Genomic DNA, 26,538 nt, shown 5'->3' on the forward strand with positions numbered 1-26,538 from the left:
AAGCTGGTTTTAGTTGGTCATCTCCCAACCTGACCAGCCTAGCCACCAGGCTGGGAGCGCAGTCAAAACCAGCTATGTCCAGCTTAAGCCAGGCTGGTCAAGCTGGTTTTAGCTGGCCCTTTCCCAGCCTGACCAGCTAAGACCAGGCTGGAAATGACTGGAAGCTAACCTGGAAATGGCCAAAACCAGCCTGGAAATGGCCAAAACCCCTCTAAAACCTGACTGGTCGACCAGCTAAAACCAGCCAACCAGCCTAGGCGCTGCTTTTTTCAGCAATTTATTTATTTATTTTTAATGGGATAAATTTGGAGGACTTGATTAATCGTTAATTGATTCAGCCACAACTTTTAGATTTTATTCAATATTTTAAGAACATTTTAATTTGTTTGCGTTGCCTGATATACCATAACAACAACAACTATGGTACAGCAAAAAAGTATCCAAAATGTCATTAGTTTAGTAATTATTATTATACATAGTGTTATATATACCATAATTGTAATGGAAAGCTTTTTTTTTTATTCGGAAGAGCAATTTTAGGCGGAATTACCCAAAATAGCCCAAAGGCTTTTGCGGTTAATCTATTTATTGCTACAATAGATGTGTTTTTTTGTCGCTTATTTTATTTTTGCTTAACCTGCGTCAAATTTCTAACTGCCATTGGTGAATCCGGAGGGCTTTAAGACCGGGCAAGAGTTGAAGCGCGGCATTCCAGCATTTTTTCGCAAACGATCTCTTTATTTGTGGAAATGGGTTTCTCCACACCTCCCTGTCAGCCTCACATGCGAAAAAAAAAAACACAGACACACACGGCCGCTGTTGCTTCTCCAGCAGAAGTTCAGCGATCACCTGTAGGACTGTAGGCGAGGACAGGTAACAAATGCCCAGGTGACTCTCTCTCACACTCTTTACGCGCTTGCTGGATTCACAATCCTCTCTTCTCTTCTGGCATGAGTTTCTGGAGACGAAACAAGAAGAATGACGACCAAAAGTAAGTTTGTCATCTCTCATTTTGTATTCAGGGGGACGGAAATTGTGCGGTAAGTTACATACAGGAAGACAAATTGCTTAAATGAGAGAATTACGGACGTCAGTACAATGGTTTCAGCTGCTTGATGAACGATGTGTTATAACAAATCACTGCATTCGTACATCACAAACAGGTTATATTGTACAGGTTTCATAGGTACTTGTATATTGCCATTTCAGTAACACAATCATTTAGAATTAACGAACATAATGCTTATAGTTGATTTTATACAGCTTTAAAAATATAATGACATAGACTTTATCTGTAGAAAGAAACTCCAAAGGCATTGAAACTGATAAAAACAGCATTATACAATGGTTTAATGCCAGACACCTAAATGTTAATTGATAGACTTAATGAAAAATAAACAAAATAAGACTTTAGATAACATGTAAAGTCTTTATAAAGTGACTTTGTTTGTTATTACAAAGGAAATGTTAAAAAAATAAGAAGATTCTGTTGTGTATAGTCCTTTTTCATGATTCTTGTTATTGTCATTAAGTAAAAGTTTAGCAACATTAGAAAAAAAGCATCCTATTACTGACATTTTCTAATTAATACAAGTAAAAAAAAAGTTTCAGTAGTTTTTTTCTGGAGTTATGTGAACCGTAACAACATGGTGAGTGTCAGGTTAATCAAAAGGCATATGTCAACAATGGAGCATGTGATGTCATATCATGTATAAGATTTGGAGAGAGCTGATTGGATCATACCTGTTCCTTTCAGCTCAACTTCCTTCATATAAAAAACACAATGACATCACAGGCGCTGCTTGCTGTTGTCCGTTAATGCTTAACTGTGTTTATTATTTTATAACAGACAAGTAGATGTTCCTGACACCGTCATTTATGACAAAAAAAATCATTTCGCTAAAGCCAAATTACTAATTTCTGAAATGCGACTATTTGTTTTTCCTGAACACTAACATTGGCTTGAAAAATAAATGTGTGTATGTTTATGTAGTGCGCACAGATTTTGTAGATAGGAGGCTGTGTTAACATAACAGTGAATGAGTCATTCATTGGGTGTCATGTTTAGAAAACTGTTAAAAGCTGATGAAATAGGATCTTGAGACTGTAATGGCTCAACAATTAAGAAAAAAAGCCCAGATTTTGCTCACGTTCTCATTTGCTTTCAGGAATCAACTCAAAACTGAAGAGTCACTGGACAGTCCCACATCTCCATCCCAGTAAGTGTCCCATCAACATGCGTTTCTACACAAGATATGTGATCTTTTACACAGGCAACAATTAAAGCGATAGTTAAACTGAAAATAAACACAAAAGGAGATATTTTGAACACTGGTGAAAACTGGTATGGAAGTCAGTGGTCACCAGTTTACAAAGATTATTGCAATGAATGTGTTTATCAGAAGGAATGAACTAGTAGAGACTGAGTTAATGATGCTAGAAAAATAGTTTTTAGGTGGACTGTCCCTTATATTGTAGATTTGTACAAAACTTGTTTTTAGTAAAGCTAGTGGCAGTTAAGTGAACTGCAGCCAGCAACTCACTGCTCATGTTTGTATTGATCTTGAAACGTTGAAGAATCTTGGTGTTATTTTGGATTCAGATATGAGTTTCAGTAGTCATGTCAAAGCAGTAATTAAGTCTGCATGCTATCATCTCAAAAACATTGCAAGATTTAGATGCTTTGTTTCCAGTGAGGACTTGGTTCATGCTTTTATCAACAGCAGAATGGATTACTGTAACGGCCTCCTCACTGGCTTTCCCATAAAGAGTGTCAAACGGTTGCTGCTCATCCAGAACGCTGCTGCCAGGATTCTGACCAGAACCAGAAAAACAGAGCACATCACACTTGTCCTTAGGACTTTACACTGGCTCCCAGTTACATTCAGAATAGATTTTAAAGTATTATTACTTGTATTATTACTTGCCTCAATACATTACACATATGCTCACTGAATACAAACCTAACAGATCATTCAGATCTTAAGGATCAAATAAATTAGAAATTCCAAGAGTTCATTCAAAGCAGGCTGAATCCGCCTTCAGCTACTGCGCCCCGCGCTGCTGGAATCAGCTTTTAGAAATGATCAGATGTGCTCCAACAGTAGTCACATTCAAATCAAGACTGAAAACACATCTGTTTAGCTGTGCCTTTACTGAATGTGCACTGTGCTATTATGTTTTTCTTTTCTTTTTCATTCTTTTATAACCTGTTTTAACACACTTTAATCTGTTTTTAATCATTTTTAAAAGCATGTTTATTATTCCTGTTTATGTAAAGCACTTTGAATTACCATTGTGCATGAAATGTGCTATATAAATAATCTTGCCTTGCCTTGATGGACTGTACTGTAATGTGCAAAAGTCGGCCTTTTCAATATCATGATATACTTGAGGCTTTTATATGTTTGTCTATATACAATTAGCCCCTATTTGAATTAGTTTTCTTTTTTAAATATTTCCCAAATGATGTTGAACAGAACAAGGAATTTTTCACCGTATGTCTGATAATATTTTTTCTTACGGAGAAAGTCTTATTTGTTTTATTTCTGGTAGACTAAAAACAGTTTTAATAAAAAGAAAAACATTTTGGGGTAAAAATTATTAGCCCCTTCAAGCTATATATTTTTTCGATAGTCGACAGAACAAACCATCCAATACTATAAAAACTATACAATAACTTAATTATTAATAACCTAAATACCCTAACCTGCCTAGTTAACCTAATTAACCTAGTTAAGCCTTTAAATGTCACTTTAAGCTGTATAGAAGTGTCTTGAAAAATATCTAGTAAAATATTATTTACTGTCATCATGGCAAAGATAAAACAAATCAGTTATTAGAAATGAGTTATGTTTAGAAATGTGTTGAAAAAAAATCTTCTCTCTCTTAAACAGAAATTAGGGAAAAAATAATCTGGCGTGGGGGGTAATATTTCAGGGGGGCTAAAAATTAATGCTTAAAAATGGCAGTTAAGATCAGCGCTCTGTAGATATGTTGCAACATCTTTAATCCATTGGCATCAAGTTGACAGTGTTTGTCATTAATATTATTTAGTTTTCTTATAAAGCTTATTTGAGACAGTAGTTTTTATGTCTTTTTGTTTTAATTTGTTTGCTATTAAGAATAGCTGTTTCTGTGTTATCAAAAAGCATTAATTTCATCTGTTTTTTAAAAATCTTTACCTAGGAAATCTGAGGTGTTGTTCACAATTTTGCGCATACACTTTGTGTTAACCGATCAAATAAATTGCTATCTAACAGAAATCTGACATGAGAAGTTGATGATATTATCAGTGTCTATAAAATTGTTTCCTCTTTTGTTTATTAGGTCACCTATTATAGAGAAAGATGGATTGGACTCTGTCATCTCTGATTATGGGTAGGTTTACACCTCTTTATTTCTTTTACAAACTCTTCTTTGCATCTTGCTACAGTCATTTTTGGTAAAGAAAAAATCTAGAATCTTGAGAGTTCATGCATAGGTGAAACACAAATACTAATACTCCCATAAGCCTCAGCGGTGTGACAGGTAATACGACACTATCGTGTTACCACCCACAATGCATTGCATGAGTATTAAATTATAAGAGATGTCAAAATCGGTTGATAGCATATGAAAAATAATAGGTTTATATAGGCATATGGTTCTTAATATCCTCAATCCTTTATTACTCAGTGTCACACAGTCAAGCTCTGAAAGTAACATCTCGTTAAGAAGATTTAATGATTGTTCTCATAAAGGGCAGGTTTCTACTGTCTTTCACATATATTATTCAGATGTTCACTCCAGATGGCCTCCACATCAGCTGTACTAAACCCAACACAGTATAAGCTCCATCACGCTTGGTCTTCAGTCAAGAGGAGGCTAATTTAGAGGGTTATTGAGATGTAATCTGAGGGTTATGGCAGTTAGGATGATCATTACTCTAATCGGGTGCTGGAAATGCAACAATATAATGGCGTAGGTACATGTGATTATTGCATTGAAAGAGACAATCATAAATCTTGTTTTTTTGCAAGCACTCTTTAATACACAGCATAAAATAATTTAAAAAAAATTTAGTTGTCTGTTTTTCTTTTTTCAAAGAATCTCATGACAATTGATTATGTTGTAATTTTGAATATCAGGGTCTTTTCACCAAGTCTTGATTTGACAACACTTTAAAGTTTAAACAATGGTATTGTCAAAGACTATAGAGTACTCAAGACGTTTCACTTGTATAGTTCCGAATGGGGAAAATTATAGTGGTCACTATGGCGAATGAAGCCCCGCCTACTAGGACAGTGGCCAATCATCGATCGCTATAGACTGATGTTTCTCTGCGGGGAAAGCTCAGACCAGACATGTTTTTTTGGAGGTCAATCTCAGTGAATAGTTGCTTTACAGACATAAGTGATATATCCACATAAAGCTTGAAATCTATGCTTTTAAATGTATCCAGTGCATTTGAAAACAAAAGTTTTTTTGGTTTTGTAATCTAAATGAAATGAATGCGAGGTACAGTCCATCCTGTCAAACGCACATCACATGACAGCAACTACTCTAAAATGGCCACAAACGTGTAAACAAAGCTGTTATTTCTGGAGGAGTTTTGCCATCAAGACCAAGTTGTGAATTACTTCAGAAGAGCAGCGCGATCAGATGATCATTATTCAGAGGATGAAAATGTGTAGAACAGCTATAAATAAGGTTGGTGTCGTGATCTCGTTCCTTTCGAATGACCATGCGCATTAGCTCGGGCAACCTGAAAATATGCAGATTTTGTTTGATTCGGACGTTTAGAAATGTAACGTTTGAGACGGCTGTTGATTAATATTATTGGTGATTCCAAATATGTAATGTAATCGTGAGCTTGGCTAACAGTTTTGGAGAATTTGATGTTTTCCCATTCAGGCAGAATACCAGAGCATACTGGCGGTAAAGTCTAGATATGATACAGCAGCGGATACACACATCAATATAGCATCATTTTTGTAACACTGTATGACAATAATTAATATTTTTACAGTACTTTGACGGTTGGGTTTAGGGTTGGGGTGGGGGTAGGTGTTAATAAAATACAATTTATTGGGTAGTTCAATAAATAGCATAAATAATACTCGGTACGACTACTGTTTTTACATTACTGTGACGGTTGGGTTTAGGGTTGGGGTAGATGTTACTAAAATACAATAAATGGGAAATTTAATGAATAATATAAATAATTCTCGTTAACTTCTGGCGGCAATCGTATCTGATCTAACAACAACCCATACTGCCCGAGAAGTGTTTCAAAGATGGCTGTCAAGTGAAATGACTTATCTTAAAGGGCACCTAGGTTACTACTTTTTCCAGATTTAATATAAGTCTTTTGTGTCTCCAAAATGTGTCTGTAAAGTTTCAGCTCAAAACACCCATCAGATTTTTTATTATACCCTTTATAAGTTTCTCTTTTATACCTTCGAGCACCAGGTGGCGACTATTGTGAACTGTGCCTTTAAGGCTAGTCCTCCCCGCCCATTGTTTCTACGTGCCTTTCAGTGTGTCTCAGTCTCCTCCCTTCCAGACAGCAGACAGACATAAAGGAAGAATATCTCGCGTAACATTTGTGAGAAATAGTACAGTAAGAACTGAGAAATTAGTATTTGATGCAATTGTTGTGGCGTTGCAACGATGAGTCACACACAATGTCGTTACAAAGTTCACGCACGGGGAAACACACACACACACGCAGTGCGGACAGCGTGCGCGTTTAGCTTTGCACTCTTTTTGCATGCGAATGTGACAGGATACAGGTTAATATCCACTGCTGTATAGATATCTGTTTTGTTAATGTACAAAATAGACCTGATTTAACGTCCACAAATCGGGATTGAAGCATCTTCCTTTATAATTGTTCTGACACGCGGCTGTGGTGATGAAGTAAAGCTGAAGTAAATTGCTGTAATTCATTACACACATGCACTGTTTTAAAACATTTTAAACTTGTAAAACTCACTCTTGATCACATTTGATGATGATTGATGATCCTAGAAAACTGAACAGATCTTTTATTCCTGGTTGCTTTGCGCTCGTCCTGTCTTATTGATATGATTATACACGTGACTACCGGGACATGTTAATACGCAGCTGTCAATCAATCCGGTGGGCGGGGGGACCGTGCTCCTATGTCAAGTTGCTGTCCGTGTGAAAACCGCTCCAATTGGTCCACCGTTTTTATGGTGTTAAATTGAAAAAAAAAAGGAGTGGGTGTGTTTATATCACCCCAATATGACTGTCTTTACACTATACATACACATATGTCTGTCCAAACAGCTTAAAAAGTAGATTTTTTACCATAAGTACCCTTTAAAGGGACTTTGGTATTGTTCTGTCTAAAAATTAATATAAAGATATCCAAAAACATTACATCTTTTTGTTATTATAAACAAAAAGTGATCTAAACGCTAGCTTTTATATTTGGAAGAAATCTATCAGTTGTTCACAGAATAAAGCTTACATTTTACTCAGACACATAACTAAAAACCCAGAGAAAATGAAAAATTCTCTTATTTCTTTTAAAAGTCTCTTAATTTTTCATTTGTGTGTGTGTGTATATATATATATTAATTCTTTTATTAATTCATAACTGTTTCTGTGAAAATGTTTAGCAGCAAAATTGCCTGTGATGTTGATAAATAGAGTCATTCAGAATAAATTAGCTTTGCCTTCACAGGAATAAATTACATTTGGATATGTTTTATAAGAGAAAACTGTTATTTAAATTTGTACTAACAACAATTGAATTTAAAAACATCTATAACATTAGTTTGAATCATTTTGCAAGATTTTCAAACAGCAAATGTTCATTTAACAATGAAAATCAAATGCTTTTGTGCTTATTTATTCTTTAAGATTTACAATTTTTCCCTGCCTGCTGCCTTTAGCATCACAGCTCACTTTGTGATCCTATCAGCCAATCAGCTTTGTCATGTGCTTCCACGATATATACTAAACAGAAGCATTTCTTATATTAACTGCCTCTCCCTTTCTCCCGAACACGCCACAGGCCATGTCACTTCCTTGTGTTGATTTTGCGGTCCGCAGCTGTCCTCAGTGTCTCATGATCTCCACTGATTTACAGGCTTGTCATTGTATTGAGTGTTTTTGACTGCTGTGGAGCTCAGATTGTCACTTGACCACAGAAGCGTGATGTCCACTTCACAAACATTTGTAGGCGGCATCTTGAAAAGTTGAAGCCACCTCCGTTTACCATTGACCAATCAGAACCCAGGATGCAGTGTATAGGATGAGGGTGATACTGAGAAGAGGAGGAGGCTGTGGTGGTGTGTGTGTTCCTGTGTGTGTGTAGGCAGGGAGACAGAGAAAAAGAGGCAATGAGAATATTCACTTTCTCTCTGTGTGATAGTCATCCCAATCTTATTAAGCTCTGCGTTCCTTTCCCTCTGTCCTCTCTGCAGCTTGAGTGAGTGAAAGAGTGTGTGTGTGTGCGTTAATGTGTGTGTGCTCTAGCCAGAGGGAAGCTGCTGTTCTGCTGACAGAAGCCAAAGCGAAGGCCTGTTCTTACACACACTGTGAAGTACTCTGCGTCTCCTTTTCGTGTCTCCTTCTCTCCTCGATCTCACTGTACCAGATGAAAATGTCAAGAGAGGCAGAAACTCTGTCAAACGGGTAAGAGCGTATGTTTTTAGCAGTGATTGAAGAGTAGTTGAGCGTTCTTAACAGGGGAATGCTTTTACAGGCTGCAGAACCGGAAAAACGGGGAAGGTTTGGAAACATTAGACAGGTATAATTGTTTTGGATGCCCTTGCTTGTGTTATAGAATTCTATTGTTGGAGTGTATAGCATCAAGTGTATCGTGAGACTGTTTGGTCTCTTAGCACTGCATGTGTGTGTGTGTGTTTTAGAGTCAGCTTGTTTGTTCCAATCATTCCGGTGATGATCATCAGTAGTCAATTAGCTCCCGGGCGGCATCAGCTTTTCAGAATCGCTTAGCATCACAACAATTAGTTTGTCGAGAGCTGCGCAGATGGTACAGGGAGAGCGGACGTTCATTTCTACCTCTGCTGTAGTCTCTAAACAAATCTCAGACTACTTCCTTTTTGCTAGCCAGACTCATAGCATGCGCTGTTGTTCATTCATGCAAATGATCCTGCTCTATCACATACTGTATCAGAGAGTCAGAGAGGAAATATACTATCGTTAGGAGGGTAATTGATTTAAAAGGCTGCTTGTTAATAAGATGATTCAAGTTTTACTTATGGGAATAGAATTGTTTTTCAGATAATGCATTTTAAATCCAGTGGTGTAAAGTAACAAATTACAAATACTCAAATTATTGTAACTGAGTAGCTTTTCTTAGGAATTGGAATTTACTGAGTAGTTTTTACTTTGACTTTTTCCATCAGTACATTTTTAGTGCAGTATCGGTACTATTACTCCACTCCTTTCCTTCAACCTTACTTGTCTATGGGGATTAGAAAAATCAGTCTGTGATTCCCGTCCAATCAAATCGCACACAGAAAGTAAATTACATCATAATAAACTACCTCAAGACATTTTGTTTAAAAATGAAAATTGGGTTGACGTCAGAACCAAATGTCTGGCCTACGTCAGTGTCCAACCTAAAATCAACCAAATATCTACGTCTAATACTGTTACAACTTATCGTTGTGTGAACGTTACTGCTATGGCGTCTATCAGACGTTGGATTTTGGTTGCCATACCTGACGAATAAATATCAGTATTTGACATCAATATGATGTTGGTTTAAGATGTTGGCTCGACGTTGGACTTTGGTCACTTTCTAACACAACTTAAAATCAAACACATATCAAGGTCATTTGACATCGTTATTGGACATCAAAATAACGTCCTTAGACGCTGGCTAGACTTGAGTTTTGGTCACCTGACATCAAAACCTAAATCTAACCTTATATTAATGTCTTATGACTGTGTGCCTGCTGGACAATAGCTAAATTCACTACAGAATGTTACGTTTACACACATTCACAAATTACATGTAAATGCATCAGTTTTACAGCGTAATACTCACTACTCACTACTCTTGAGTACTTTTAAAAGGTTTACTTTTTACTCATATTTTGAGTAATATGTACAACAGATACTTTTACTCGCACTACATTTTTAGGCAAGTAATGGTACTTCTATTTGAGTGATTTTTCAGTACTCTTTCCACCACTGTTTAATTCTAAGAAAATGCCCTTTTCTGAAATTTATTTTTGTGGTATTTTGTATAAAGTGTGTTTGTATAAGTGTAAGTGACAGTATAAGTGATGTTTAACGAAGTAAGAATTTTTTTCATAGCATTTCCTCATATTTTTGTTCTTGTTTCTTTTAGTTTAGCTGGAATTTTTAAAAAAAACTTTTAGCTGGATTCGCTTGCCGGGTGGTCATCATAAGCGCACTTTTTGATGTACCAAAAACATTTCTTGAAGACATAGAACAAAGAAATATTTTCAGTAATACCAGTAAATTTATTACATTATATTACATCAGTAGAAAAAATAGGAATCTGTTAAAGTTTTAAATGAAAAACTGTAGCCTATCGGCATTTATTAGGCAAATAACAAACTGGCCAGCACAATCAACTGTCCTCAGTCAGAATTTTCTGTGCGAATTTAATTCTCTTGAATAAAACAGTACATCTGAATATTAATGGATAATAACATTAGAAAAATTAGTATTTAAATACATTTTAAAACATGCCACTTTTAGTACTTCACAACTTTTTATTGGTCATTTTTTGTTTCAAGAATAAGGTCCAAGATTTAGAGTAAACGTTACTTGTAAAATGTTTTCTCTATTTAAAAACAATACAGTAGATCAATAGTGAAAGATGACTTCTCTTACGTCAGATTGTGTCTCTTCTTGCACAGCTGAATGTTGGACTCATGAAAAAGAATTATTTGCATTGATCAAGTCTAATTAGCTCAAGTCACGAGACCCAACAGAGCATCCGATGGGTTATTTTCACCATTTGTGATGGCTTATGTATGGGACAAATTCTGGACCCCCACCCCCCATATATTGCTAAGGTCAATAATATTAACCCCCCTAAGAATGTAGCTAAGCATTAAAATTGCACTTTGAGCTGGATGTAGTATGTTGTGAAAAAGCTAGTAAAATATTATGTACTGTTGTCATAGCACAGACAAAAGAAATTAGTTATTAAAACTATTATGTTTCCAAATTTGTATCTTTGTTAAATAAAAACATTGGCATTTTTTTTTTAGAAAAGATGTTACATTTGACAAGAGGGCTAATAATTATGTCTTATCTAATTTGAACAGAAAAAGTTGAGTTGATTATAACATCACTTCATTCATTCATTCATTTTCTTTTCGGCTTAGTCCCTTTATTAATCAGGCATCGCCACAGCAGAATGAACCGCCAACTTATCCAGCATACTGTATGTTTTTATGCAGCAGATGCCCTTCCAGCTGCAACCCATCACTGGGAAACACCCATACACACATTTTCACACATACACTACGGACAATTTAGCCTACCCAATTCACCTATACCACATTATTTCATTAATATAATATTAAATCTTACAACATGAAATGAAATAAAATTATTATAAATATTATATATATATGTATATAAAGACGTTAAAATATATATATAAAAAACGTTAAATGTTAAATAATAATTATGTATTAAGTTATAAAAACTGAAAACATAGAGGAGTTCTTTTAAATGTTAATAATATTTCTCAATATTAATGTTTTTACAAAGAAAAAATTTCATTTTCAATACAAATTTCAGATGGCACTTAGAGGTTTTTACATCTGAACTCTTCATTTTCTTTTTCAATAAAACAGAAATTAATATTTAAGTATATTTTGATCAAACAAATACAGCCTTTTTGGTAGCAACACTTATTTTATAGCAATTTCTGAAAGTTTTAAAAGTAGATTTAGACATTATGTACAATAGGAAAAATGTATAATTGTTTTTGTATGTAATGATTGAGTTCTTTTAAATTGGCTTCTTTAATGGCATCAAACTAAATCTTAATTTAAAAACAAATAGAGGAAATGCGAATGCACAGTTAACTAATTATTCATGATTCAATATCAAATTCTTAAGTAACAGTGAAATACCTACTTATAAGTCAGTTTTTAATTATATTACACTGTAAATAGACCAGACTTATTGTATACCATCCTAAACTCTTAAAACTCTCAGATTATTTTATGCTGCGAAGACATTTTTTTGAGCCGGAAACCATCTCCGTGTTTGCAGCAGTAAGATCACAGTGTTGAAGTCATCTGCCAGGCATTAGGAGGTGGAGAAACCCGTCAGCCAAACCCCATCTCTCTTTCTATAGGTCTAATAGCAACTCAAGTCATGCTGTTATTGGCCTAGCAGATCCATAAAGAGCATCTCTGTGCGGGCCATCATCAGGAATGCAAAGACGTGCTGCTAATTTAGACACACTCATTGATTCGATTTGTTTTAGTGGAGAAAGGCCAAAGTCATTGTCTTTTTTTACATACTCCCAATTCCCTGTTCATTTGTCCACATACAGAAATGCTTTATGAATAGTTGTTTTCAACAGAATGCCTCAGGGTCAGAGAACTAAAAGAGGTTGTCTGGTTTTATTGGATTAGGAGGCTGTGCTGTAATCTTAACAGGCCGAGGTCAAGACCATTACGAATTTCAACTCAATTTGGAAATTAATTTCGAATGGTGCTGTCATTTGAAGAATGTGTCCCTTATGCAGAGATACAATGAGCTTTGATGGTTTTTATCTCTCTGACATTTTCCTCCTTGTTGTCTATAAGAAAGGCGGAGCTGATCTTCTCTGCTCTTAAATTAGGATTTTCTTTGTCAGTTTATGCTGAGATACTGACATTTTCTATTGGCATGAGATGTCCTATGTAGAAAAAAATGCAACTTCTTTGAATTAATAGTTACAAAGGTCTGTTTTGCGACACTGTGGCTCATTGGTTAGCACTGTCGCTTCACAACAAGAAGATTGCTGAAGAAGTCAGTTGGCTTTTCTGTGTGGCATTTGCATGTTCCCCCCCTTGTTCACGTTGGTTTCCTCCGGGTGTTCCGGTTTCCATTACAGTTCAAAAGACATGCGCTATAGGTGAATTAAATAAGCAGTACTGGGTTGTGGCTGAAAGGGCATGCATTGCGTAAAACATATGCCAGAATAGTTGCCGGTTCATTCCACTGTGGCAACCACTGATAAATAATTGACTAAGCTAAAGGAAAATGAATGAATGAATGAATGAATGAAAAGTGTGTTTTGTGAGCTGTTAGGTCAATAAACTAAAGTATACGGTAAAAAATCTGCAGCTGTGATCACCAGAATTGTATGCTTAAGTAGAAACCGTAAAAATGCTTTGTTTTATTTAATTTTTATGGTGAATAACCATATTTCATTCTTTTGTGTTGATACATTAGTTTCGAAATGCTAACATCTACACATGGGCTGCATCCGACACCGCATACTTCCATACTATATAGCAGCAGTTCCCAACAGGGGGGGTTCCGGACCACAAGGGGGCCTTAGCGAGCTCTGTGGGGCTTGCGTCATATTTAAAAAACTTTTTAGTAGTGGACAATTTGGAGAACGATCATGTTGCTTTAGTTCATTTTATCCCCTGGCTGACCAACAAATGGACAAATTTGTAATTCGTCCTCCACAAAGAAGACAGAGGCTACGTCCGAAACCGCCTACTACTCAGTAGGTACTGCATTTGAATTTAAATGTACTACTCGGCCGTCAAAAAAGTACGTTCTATACAGTATGAATATGAAAAGTATGAATGGAATTAGGACGTACTACATCCGCCATTTTGTCATGGTCACGTCGCTTCACTCCCATTCATGAATTCTCTTGCGGGGCATCATGGGATAGCTCAGCGTGCTCGGGATGCGCACTCCAGAATCTCGCCGGAAATAGTAAGTCATCCAGGTATTTCTCGCATACTGATTTTTGAATTCTATGAATTCGGACATACTAGGCTCGCATACTGATTTTAGCGTACTATATAGTATGGAAGTATGCAATTTCGCCTTCAGCAGCTAATAGTAATGACCCAAGCATATTGAACCCCAGTGAGGAACCTCCAAACATTTCGGGTCACAGCACTAGCAATACTGGAAACACGAAATACAGGAAATGCTAAGATAGTTAGCTGAATTATGGTTTTATTCCATTTTCTCGAAGCACAGAGTGTCTGACCCAGCTACAGTGCGTTATCTGCATCAAAGTTCTTGCTAATAAATACATGAGGACATCCAAATTAATAAGACATTTGCAGATGACTCATCCCTAATAGCGCATGGTGTACCCAATACAAATTTTACATTAGGCTATTATTTGTGCATGAACATATATAGATATAGTAATAAACATACTGTTTGATTGAAAACATCATTTTGTTTCCTATCCAGCTGCAACCCATCACTGGGAAACACCCATACACTCTCATTCACACACATACACTATGGACAATTTAGCTTACCTGTGTGGAGTTTGCATGTTCTCCCCGTGTTGGCGTGGGTTTTCCCCTGGTGTTCCGTTTTCCCCCAAAGTCCAAAGACATGAGGTATAGGTTAATTAATAAACTAAATTGGCCGTAGTGTATGTGTGTGAATAAGTGTGTATGGATTTTTCCCAGTACTGGGTTGCAGCTGGAAGGACATCCGCTGTGTAAAATATGTGCTGTTGGCGGTTCATTCTACTTTGGTGACCCCTGATGAATAAAGGGACTAAGCCAAAGGAAAATGTATGAATGAATGTCTTGCTGCTTTCAGCCATCTTTTTGTCTCTGTGTATCTGTAAACCTACAATCACAGTTAAATGAGTTAGCAAGCAATTACTGAAACTTGTAAAGCAATGTTTAATATCACTGTAAAAAAATGCTAATAATTAAAATTAAAATCTTAGATTTAAATGCTGTCGGAAAAGTATAAGTAAAATGTGTATAGACAATTTACTGATGTGGTGAAAATGGAATGAAATTAAAATAAGGATAAAAATGAATAAAACTCTTAAACATTGTGAATAAAAGTATTAAAATTTTATTGAAATGCCTGTGGAAATCAGAAATTCTTTGTCAAAGTTTCAGTTTTATTCTTGTTATGAAAAGTAAGTTTGAAATACTTTTACAGTGCTATACTGTAGACCGCATTAAGATGGATATGTAGATGTGTGTGCTGCACTCCTTCTTTTTAATAACAAAATTAAATTAAAAATAAAACAAAGAAGTCTCTCAGGAGCACATGTCATTAATACATCCTTTTGATCTTTCAGGCAGAAATGTCCTGAGCTCTTCACATAAAAATCAGTCGGCAGACTTTAATTGAAACTTTTTTTACATTTTTTAAGTTCAGTTTGTTATAATCTAATTAAACAATAGCATTGAATCTAACATGTAGCTCTTATCAATTTGTAAACGTGATGAGTTTTATTCTTCATTTCTGTTTTTTTGTGTATTCAGTCTACTTTATTCATTCATTCATTTTCCTTTAGCTTAGTCCCTTTATCATGGGTTGCCACAGCGGAATGAACCGCCAACTTATCCAGGATATGCTTTACGCAGCGGATGACCTTCCAGCTGCAACCCAGTACTGGGAAACACCCATATACTCTCGCATTCACACTCATACACTCCGGCCAATTTAGCTTATTCAATTCACCTATAGCGCATGTCTTTGGACTGTGGGGGAAACCGGAGCACCCGGAGGAAATCCACGCCAACACGGGGAGAACATGCAAACTTTACACAGAAATGCCAACTGAGCTTGAACCAGTGACCTTCTTGCTCTGAGGCAACAGTGCTAACCACTGAGCCACCGTACCACCCTATTCTACTTTATATGATGATTATTTTATTTAAAGAGATAGTTCACCCAAAAATGAAATCACTCACTATTTATTCACCCTCAAGTGGTTCCAAACCTTTATGAGTTTCTTTATTCTGGTGAACACAAAAGAAGATACTTTGAAGAAAGCTGAAACTTGTAACCATTGAAATCCACAGTAGGAATAAATTAATATGGGAGTCAATAGCTAGTGGTTTCCACTTCAAAAAATCTTCAAAATATCTTCTTTTGTGTTCAATAGAGGAAAACAACACAAATATCTCTTTAACAGTAAAACGAGTTTGCAGATCTGAGTTGCATTGCTGTCTATTCAAGAGACTAATGATATTCCAGTTTTTCTACAATATACATGCTGGCTCCATCAGTGTACTGTCTTTTATGAATCACATTCTGAGTATATTTTTGAGTTGACACCACACACTCTCATTTACCAGTGTTTCAGTGTGTGTGAAGGTGACATCTGCCTTAGTGCTGCTGCTGTATCTAAATCGAGCAGCTCTGGAGGGATATTCGCTGCAGTATAGCGGTGACTTCACACTCACACGAAACAGGCTTTTTGGGGGCAGTGTGTGATTTTTCTGCAGATGCTTAGAAAGGCCTGCTGCCTTTGGCTTCCCGGATAACATGACACCTGATCACTACTTCCTTGTGTCACTTCACAAGCTGTTGTGTTGCCTTAGAGTGCAGTGGTTTTGTTCCAAACTGATTTTTGTGTGTATGAAATGATCTGCACCTTTTGATTAGTGTTAATGTTGTTGTATTTGTTTATTAGTGATATTTAATATTGTAATTTAAAAAATAATTTCAGAAAGTAGAATGAATATCTCAATAAATCGATGTGCATATATTTATTTAATGTGTGTGTATATGTATGTATGTATGTATGTATGTATGTATGTATGTGTATATATATATATATATATATATATATATATATATATATATATATATATATATATATATATATATATATATATATATATATATATATATATATATATATAATTAATTGTTCAATTAAATGCATTATCATTAGCAATACGTTGTTGTTTTTATTTTTTTCTTTTGCATTAAGAAAATAATAATTATTGTAAGTATAATAAATCTTTATTTATTTATTCATTCATTCATTCATTCATTCACTCAATCAAATTCATTACCATTAGAAATAAATCTTTGTTTTTATTATTTTTTCTCTTGCATTAATAAAATATTAATAATTGTAAGTATAATAAATCAACATTTATTTATTTATTTATTTATTTATTTATTTATTTATTTATTTATTTATTTATTTATTTATTTATTCAATTAAATTCATTACCATTAGAAATAAATCATGTTTGTATTCCTTTTTTCTTTTGCATTATTAAAATAATAATGATTGTATAAGTATGATTAATTGACATTTATTTATTTATTTATTTATTTATTTATTTATTTATTTATTTATTTATTCAATTAAATGGATTACCATTAGCAATAAATCTTTTTTTTTTCTTTTGCATTAGGAAAATAATAATTATTGTAAGTGTAGTCAACATTTATTTATTTATTTATTTATTTATTTATTTATTTATTTATTTATTTATTTATTTATTTATTTATTTATTTATTTATTCAATCAAATGAAATAACCATTAGCGAGAAAACATTGTTTATTTTTGCATTATAAAAAATAATAATTATTGTATATTATAAATTATATATTAATAAGAATAACTAATAAATCAACATTTATATACATTTTAATTTATTCCATTCCTTTATTATTATTATTATTATTATTATTATTATTATTATTATTATTATTATTATTATTATTATTATTATTATTAATAATAATCCATATGTATTATTTGTTTATTGGTTTATTTATTTTCAAATATAATTAATTGCTTTTTAGGGCATCATAAAAACAGCAGCAATATCATTACTAGTAAAATCGTTATTAATCATGAGGTGTTTTTTTGAGAGGACCATTTGTTTACAATTTTCTTTCCTTGTGTTCTTTTAGGTCAGAAAAGCCTGACCTGTCAGCGGATCTTCAAGACTGCATGGCTGCACTGGACCTGTTCCTGCAAAATCAATTTGATGAGGCTCTGAGCAGACTACGAAGCAGGTACGGCTGTCTGTGTGTTTGACCTGCAGCACTTTACTGTTGTTTTACGACCTGTGATGATTATAAAGATGGGAGAATCTCTGGTTTTGGATCTTTTTTGTCTATGCAAGTGCAAATGTACTATTTTTATCTTGAATTGTTCCTGTACATGTTTTTAAAAAAATAATAATAAAAAATTCAATCTACTTTCAGTCATTGGGTGTTTCTCAGGCAAATCTCACATAAAACGTATTGAATCAGTTCAGCTCTCTTGAGATTGACCTCCAGATCTTTTCTTCTCCTCACACCACACCCTGCATTCACACTAATGCTGTGTTGTACAACATGTTGCCTTTTCACCTTTCTCATTAATCTCTCTTGTGGATGGGTGTGTTTTTTTTGTGTGTTGTAAGGTCCATTTTGTGATATTTGCCATCTATCAATCTAATTAGGTTGGATTCAGGGTCCAACTTAATCTAACTGACCACATCATTATACTGGTATTCTTTTATTTCATCTCGTTTTATTTTTCAGTTTAGTCATCAGAGGTTAGAATTTCACTATCAAGACACACCTGTTGAATCGGTTGTTGCTAGAAGGCATATTTAATTTATTATATTATCCATTAATTGTATTTTATTAATGTCTACCCCACCCCACCCCAACCTTAAACCCAACGATCACAGTAATGTAAAAACAGTTGTTATACACAGTATTATTCATATAATTCATTAAATTTCCCCTTAAATTGTGTTTTATTAACTTCTGCTTCAACCCCAACCCTAAGTTCAACCATTACATTAATGTACAAACAATAATTATACAGAACGTTATTAATTAAATTACCTATTAAACTATATTTTATTAACTTCTACCCCTACCTACTTCTAAACCCAACCTTCACAGTAATGTAAAAATGTTATTGTTGTACAGTGTCACAAAAATAATGCTATATTGATGTGAGTATCCACAGCTCTATGCCATCTAGACTTTACTGTTGGTTTTGTTTTGTTTTGTATTTTTTTTGTTTTGTGCTTTGTGCTGTATTGTGTTTTGTTCTTTGTATTGTGCTTTGTGTTTTGTCAGCCTGATCTCACGAGAAAACGTCAGTATTTTGCGTTTCGTCAGTTAAGTGGCTAATTCTTACGATTTCGTACGAGTTAAGATGTACATAAAAGGTACAATTTTAATAAGGAGCCGTGGCACACAACTCCACCCCTAAACCCAACCGTCATTGGGTGACGAGAAAATTGTACTAAAATGTATGAATTAGATTGTACGAATTGATACAAATTAGCCACTAAATCAAAAAGTTACGAATTGCCGTGTGATTGTGTTGGATTTGATTTTTTTTTGTTTTTTTTTGTGCTTTTTGTTGTGTTTTGTTTTGTTTTGTGTTGCTTTGTTTTGTGCTTTGTGTTGTGCATTGGGTTTTGTTTTGTGCTTTGTGTTGTGCATTGTGCTGTGCTTTTTGTTTTGCGCTGTTTTGTTTTTTGTTTTGTATTTTTTGCTTTGTGCTTTGTGTTGGATTGGGTTTTGTTGTGCTTTGTGTTGTGTTGTTTTGTGCTTTGTTGTTTTGTTTTGTGCTGTTTTGTTTTGTTTTGTGCTTTGTGTTGTTTTGTGCCTTGTGTTTTGTTTTGTGCTTTGTGTTGTTTTGTGCTTTGTGTTTTGTTTTGTGCTTTGTGTTGTTTTGTGCTTTGTGTTTTGTGTTGTTTTGTGTTTTGTGTTTTGTTTTGTGCTTTGTTTTGTTGTGTTTTTTGTTTTGATTTGTGCTTTGTGTTGTGCTTTGTGTGGTGCTTTGTGTTGTGTATTTGTTTTGTGCTGTTTTGTTTTGTACTTTGTGCTTTTGTTGTGTGCTATGTGTTTTGATTTGATTTGTTTTGTGCTAGGTGTTTCGTTTTGTTGTGCTATGCATTTTGTTTTGTGCTATGTGTTTTGTTTTGTGCTTGGTGCTATGTGTTTTGTTTTGTTAAAAATGTAAATTAGTGTTTATATATATATATATATATATATATATATATATATATATATATATATATATATATATATATATATATATATATATATATATATATATATATATATTTTTTTTTTTTTTTTTTTTTTTTTTTTTTTTTTTTTTTTCCTCATACATTTTTGACTGTCAGAATATCATTATCTGCTTGCAATAAATATTTTTATTTATTTATTTTTAAACTATTAAAACTATTATTTATTTTTAAATAATTAAAGTTTAAATTTTTCTCCATTTTAATTTTACTGCAATATTTTACCTAAGTCATGATGATTACCAAGTCACATTCGGCAATATAATGGCTGTGTTTGTGTGTGTTTATTTATTTATTTACTTAATTTACTTACCTTTGTTTATGTTTTGTTTATCACTTCATTAAAATCATTGAGATCGTCATCATCATAATTTCAACCTTGCATTATGTTGCAGTTCCTATTAAAACTAGTCAACTGACAAGCAGAATTTACTCGCCAGGGGCCATTTTTAATATTACCAAGTGTATGTTTTAATGTGAAAGACATCTTTCAGTCTGTATATTGTGTCAGATATCAGCATACATGAGTGCAATTCATACTTGCGTAATACATCAAAATGCTGATCAGTCAGGCATTCATTTAAACCATCAGAGGATCTCACTAAACATTCAGCAGCTTGCTGTTTGAACATGCATATAGTGAAGTCACAGTTTTTTGATTTACTTATTAGGCTTGTTTTAGTCGCACCTCATTCCAGCCAGAAGGGCAGGGCTGCTCCAACAGAGCTAATAAAAGAAACACAGAGAAAGCTACAAACGGAGGCGGAAAGAGCAATCGAGAAATGTTCAACTCTGAAGCATGCCCATGTCTGTACAGGCTCAGAACTGAAAAACAACAGATGATCTTCCTGGTTATTCATTTATCTTTTTTTCTGCAACATTTCATAACTTGATATGTTGAAATTCCTTGAAACTATAATGTGGGCATCTGATGTGACGTTGACAAGAAAACACCTCATTACACACTATGATATTTATATAGTAGTATATTTTTCTTATAGTATGATATATTGTTACCTGTATGTTTTGCATGTTATGCAGCCATTAAACATTCAGAAAGCTTCACAATAATATTGGTGATGAGGTGTAAAATGTATTATTTTGTTGTAAACTATGCTCCAATCCTGTACTGTCACATCAACATTATTCCAATTCCACTTCTGCAAAGTAAAGTGGTAAACCTGTTTATCCAGACATTTCTCTGGCCAGGAATGTTGAACCAGTAGTGTCACATTCTCTCCTATTCTGTGTGCTGAAAGAAGAACTGAAACGTTTTTCATTTGTTGTGATTGATAGATCAAACTAATATTTGTTTCATAAGGGTTGTGAAGTTAAAACTTTGCCATTGTGTTGTTGGCAAATCAATATAAACATGATTTTTATTTTATTTTATGCCAAAACAACAACAAAAAACATGTTTAACATTGTAAATCAGGGCTTCTCAATGTAGCAATTCAATTCTCCATTTCATATTTTAAGAGCACTAATTGTCTATAAGGGATTAAAAGTGTTGATTTACCACTTTAAAACAATGTTAAACTTGTAATTGTGTAAATTTTTAATGTATTTTTGATGATAGTCCGAAGTTGACAGAAAGTTACAGTTTTTCTGTGTGATGCTGTTATCATGACATCCAGTGAGTGTATGACCTAGAGCTGCATGATACTGGAAAAATCTGACATTGCAAAATTCTGTTTTTCTGCAATATACACTTACCTGGCACTTTATTAGGTACACCTTACTTGTACCGTGTTGGACTTCCTTTTGCCCTCAGAACTGCCTTATTCCTTCGTGGCATAGAGTCAACAAGGTACTGGAAATATTCCTTAGAGATTTTGGTCCATATTGACATGATAGCATCATGCAGTTGCTGCAGATTTGTCAGCTGCGCATCCATGACGCGGATCTCGCGTTCCACCATATCCCAAAGGTGCTCTATGGGATTGAGATAAGATGACGGTGGAGGCCATTTGAGTACAGTGAACTCATTGTCATGTTTAAGAAACCAGTCTGAGATGATTTATGCTTTATGACATGGTGCGTTATCCTGCTGGAAGTAGCCATCAGAGGATGGGTACGCTGTGATCATTTGGTACTAATGGGGTTGGTACTAATGGGCCCAAAGTGTGCCAAGAAAATATCCCCCACACCATTACACCACAAGCCTTAACTGTTGATGCAAGGCAGGATGGATCCATGCTTTCATGTTGTTGACGCCAAATTCTGACCCTACCATCCGAATGTCGCAGCAGAAATCGAGACTCATTAGACCTTGACTTCTATTGTATAATTTTGGTGAGCCTGCACGAATTGTAGCCTCAGTTTCCTGTTCTTAGCTGACAGGAATGGCACCCGGTGTGGTCTTCTGCTGCTGTAGCCCATCCACCTCAAGATTTAATGTGTTGTGCATTCAGTTATTTGAGTTACTGTTGCCTTTCTTTCAGCTCAAACCAGTCTGGTCATTCTCCTATAACCTCTCGCATCAACAAGGCATTTGCACCCACAGAACTACTGCTCACTGGATATTTTTTCTGTTTGAGACCATTCTCTGTAAACCGTAGATATGGTTGTGCGTGAAAATTCCAGTAGATCAGCAGATTCTGAATTACTCATACCAGCCCGTCTGGCACCAACAATCATGCCACATTCAAAGTCACTTAAGTCACCTCTCTTCCCCATTCTGATGCTCAGTTTGAACTGCAGCAGATCGTCTTGACCATGTCTACATGCCTAAATGCATTAAGTTGCTGCCATGTGATTGGCTAATTAGAAATTTACGTTAATGAGCAGTTTGACAGGTGAACCTAATAAAGTAAAGATGACATGAATGGCTTTATTTGGAAAGAATTCATTAATTTAGATTGATTTGGATGTACTAAAAAATTATATTTTTATGCATTACATCTACATAAAATCGAATAAATTACTAACATATATAAATTCAACAGCAGTTATACAATTTAAATAAACAGCTTTATGGTTTTCTGGGGAGTCTTAAAAGTTTTCTGGGACAGAAGTAAAAAATTCAATGTAAAATTACATTATTCAATGTATAAATCGTCATAAAAACATTTAATAAAGTCACAAATGTTACAATTTTGGTCTATGTCAGTTTTCAGAAAAGAAATCTTGCTAAATAAAGTTTGTGCTTTAAAAAATGATTAGACGGAGTTATGCATTAATTTTGCTCCAGTACAGCACAAAACTGTCCTGTTTGATTTTTAACGAGAGAGTTGTTTTTTCAAAAAAATTGCTGACACTTAAATTACATTTTGCCAATTGTTATGTTTTATTAACCTTTTTAAATGCAAAGGGCATTTCATTTTTTAAATGGTTGATTTATGCATGTGAATGTTTCATAAAATCAAGTTTTGTTATAACCAATTTTTCCGACCTTTGACATTGAAGAAAATTCAGATTTGGACCTTTGAATTTTTACATGTTACAGAAAATAAATTGAGACTTTGAGAAATCAAAGTGAAAAATCCACAGAAACGTATTAGTATTAAGTTGCCACAGTGTTCAGGACGGTCAGGTTACACAAATACCTTCCTCCATTTCCAGGTCTCATTACTGTTACCGATAATGCTCTTGAGTGTATTGGAGGTGGATTTTCTGTTACCGTCACACCGCCCTCTCCATTGTTCTATATATAGATCTAATGCATCTTCTTTGTGCTCTTTGGCAGGAATAAAGACAGCATGTATCACGCACTCACGTATGCCACTATACTGGAAATGCAGGCCATGATGACCTTCAACCCGGAGGACATATTTGCTGCAGGAAACACAATGAAGGAGGCACAGGCTGTGTGTCAACGGTGGGTTATATTCTGTTTCTAGTAATCTTTCTTTTTGCGTATATACGATGGTCAAAACAAACATTCCCAATCTATTTCTGTCAGAGGTAGTGAAAGCAGTGAAATATCTTACTTTGGATCAATGATTCATCAATAGATTTTGCTATATTAAAGTGAGTGACTGCCAACAAACATATTGTTTTTTTCATTCCCCAGTCAATTTTTTGAGTTGTTGAGCTTTCTGGATTTTTATAAAGTATTTTTACATCCAAATTAAGCATTAACTGTTTCTTTTTTCGCACTTTATTAATTTGTGCACGCAATTACATCTATTTAAACAGTTTTTTTTTACTTTCTGCTCCACTGAGCCATAAATCTCTACTTTAGCAACACTTACACCATGTCCTAACAAATGTAACATGACAGAAACATTTAAATACCAACCATTTAGAAGTACAGAAATGAAATGTACAGGTTTATAATCTAATTCATAAATATTAAACATTGTTACCATTTTTAAAAGTATTTCAAAGTCACAGACAGTTCAGGCATTTTTTGTATAAACTGTGTTTGCTAAGATTGTATTTTCAATATCTCAGGTTAACTATTTACTGGTGCTTTCAGCATAGCTATAATGTCACATTATATGGTATTCAAGCTTACAATTTTAACAATGAATAAAGTCCATAATCAGCACCTGAGGTAATCATAGTAGTTTAGGCTATTGTTCAATCGTGACGTCACAGAAATTGAAGCTGTTTCTAAAACAGAAACTTTGCACATTGCTTTCACAGAAGGTTAGGACAAACTACTTTTGACATGCAAAAGATGGCTTTTATCACGTTGCAACATACAATTCAATTTGATTCATGTTTATTTCTGTAGCGCTTTTACAATGTAGATCGTGTCAGAGCAGCTTAACATAGAAATTCTAGTAAATTGAAACAGCATCAGTCCAGTTTTCAGAGTTAAAGTTCAGTCCAGTGTGGTTTAATGTTCACTGCTGAAAGTCCAAACACTGAAGAGCAAATTCATCGATGTGCAGCTTTACAAGTCCCAAACCAAGCAAGCCAATGGTGACAGCATCATGTCGAGTGTAGTTACGACGTGGTGTAACATACACAAAATGTTACAGTTTTATTCATCTCTACAGGGTGGGCAATTTACAGTATATGGATACCCCTAATAAAATGGGAATGGTTGGTGATGTTAACGTCCTGTTTGTGGCACATTGGTAAATTTGAGGGGCAAACCTTTCAAGATGGGTGGTGACCATGGTGGCCATTTTTAAGTCGGCCATCTTGGATCCAACTTTTGATTTTTCAATAGGAAGAGGGTCATGTGACACATCAAACTTATTGGGAATTTCACAAGAAAACAATGGTGTGTTTTGTTTTAACGTAACTATATTTTTTCTTGAGCCCCCTCACATATACTAATGTGCCACAAACAGAACGTTAATATCACCAACCATTCCCATTTTATTAAGGTGTATCCATATAAATGGCCCACCCTGTATATTCAGTCCCACTTTATATTAAGTAGACTTCTTAGTTTCTAGATACCACGATAGGTACAATGAACTCACTGTGTTCATATTGTATTGTACAACACGTATGATGCTATTAAGGTGGGATATGGTTAATGTTATAGGTAGATTTAAAGGTGGTTTAAGGTGTAAGGGATTGGAAAACAGTGTTATTACAAATATAATTTCATGCATTCATTTCAGATGTTATCACATGGAGATAAATAAAAAATATAATGCAAAAACGTATGTAAAGTAAGAACCTGTATTTGTTTTTATGTTTTAAAAATAGATTCCCCAAATCCTTTCTGTTTCATGGGTGATATTTGTTTTACCATATTCACCTCCTGTGTCTTAACTTTATTACATACAGTCTCATACTATAGTCTACACAGAGATTGTATTCCTTTTTAAGACCAAATCACTACTAGTTGTATTCATGAACTATTTTTGGGTTCCTCTTGGTTAAGTCATTTGTATTAGTGACGTAATGCCAGAATTTAGCAGTGGCTGCCACCACATCCCAGATGGCGGAGGAATTTCAGAGACCCACGACACACTGTGTTGAAGGGGTGTGACAGTCTGGTCTTTTCTCACACACACACACACACACACACCCTCTGTGACTCTGCCACGTCATTCAGGCCCTGTGGCTCTGGAACGCCACTGTCAGCTGATCACGCAAAACTCATAGCTACTCTTCAGCTTTTTGCGCATCTATGCACTGTCTGCTTCAAATAATGGCACTGCGTACAGTATGCAGGACAGAAAACCAGTTCTGTGACAATATGTGCTGAATATACATCACTGCTTTAATCCTAACTGGATTTGTAGTACTACTGATACATACTCCAAAACTTAAAAAGAGGGATCAATCATTTTAATCCATTGTTTTTCCAATCAATTCATTCTTTGTTTATGTTTTCCTGTTTATTTAAATTGCTTTATTTTTCACATATTTGACACAATTTTGGTCTGTTGAAATTTAGTTTCCATGAAGCCTCTCCCTCATGGGTTAGCTGGCCCATTATGTTCTGATTGGCTAACTGGCTAGTACACATTGTCTGGTGTTCTGAAGATTTCTGTGACTGAGAAATTCGGTGACACGTACACATGAGACTATTTCAAACATTTTGTGAATATTTGAAACAATTATTTTTTTAAGCTTACATCGTTTGATACTGAAAATCAATTACTTTTGTGA

At 34.6% G+C, this 26,538-nt stretch overlaps 1 protein-coding gene across 2 annotated transcripts in view; it reads left to right on the forward strand.

Annotated features, from left to right (window-relative positions):
* Positions 1 to 772: 772 nt before the first annotated feature.
* The window catches only part of ttc39a (tetratricopeptide repeat domain 39A), a 45,575-nt gene continuing 19,809 nt past the window's right edge, over positions 773 to 26,538 (forward strand). Inside the window, exons 1-5 of one of the 2 annotated variants that reach the window (XM_056463881.1) lie at positions 773 to 991; positions 2,169 to 2,219; positions 4,330 to 4,380; positions 17,876 to 17,980; positions 23,696 to 23,827. In XM_056463881.1, the coding sequence (XP_056319856.1) occupies positions 951 to 991; positions 2,169 to 2,219; positions 4,330 to 4,380; positions 17,876 to 17,980; positions 23,696 to 23,827 (380 nt within the window). In that variant the 5' untranslated portion in view covers positions 773 to 950. Of the gene's footprint in view, positions 992 to 2,168; positions 2,220 to 4,329; positions 4,381 to 8,363; positions 8,653 to 17,875; positions 17,981 to 23,695; positions 23,828 to 26,538 lie in introns of those variants that run through there. The other variant, XM_056463880.1, reaches the window with a different exon arrangement.

Source organism: Danio aesculapii, chromosome 8 (assembly GCF_903798145.1).
Source record: "Danio aesculapii chromosome 8, fDanAes4.1, whole genome shotgun sequence".
NCBI classification, from domain to species: Eukaryota; Metazoa; Chordata; class Actinopteri; order Cypriniformes; family Danionidae; genus Danio; species Danio aesculapii.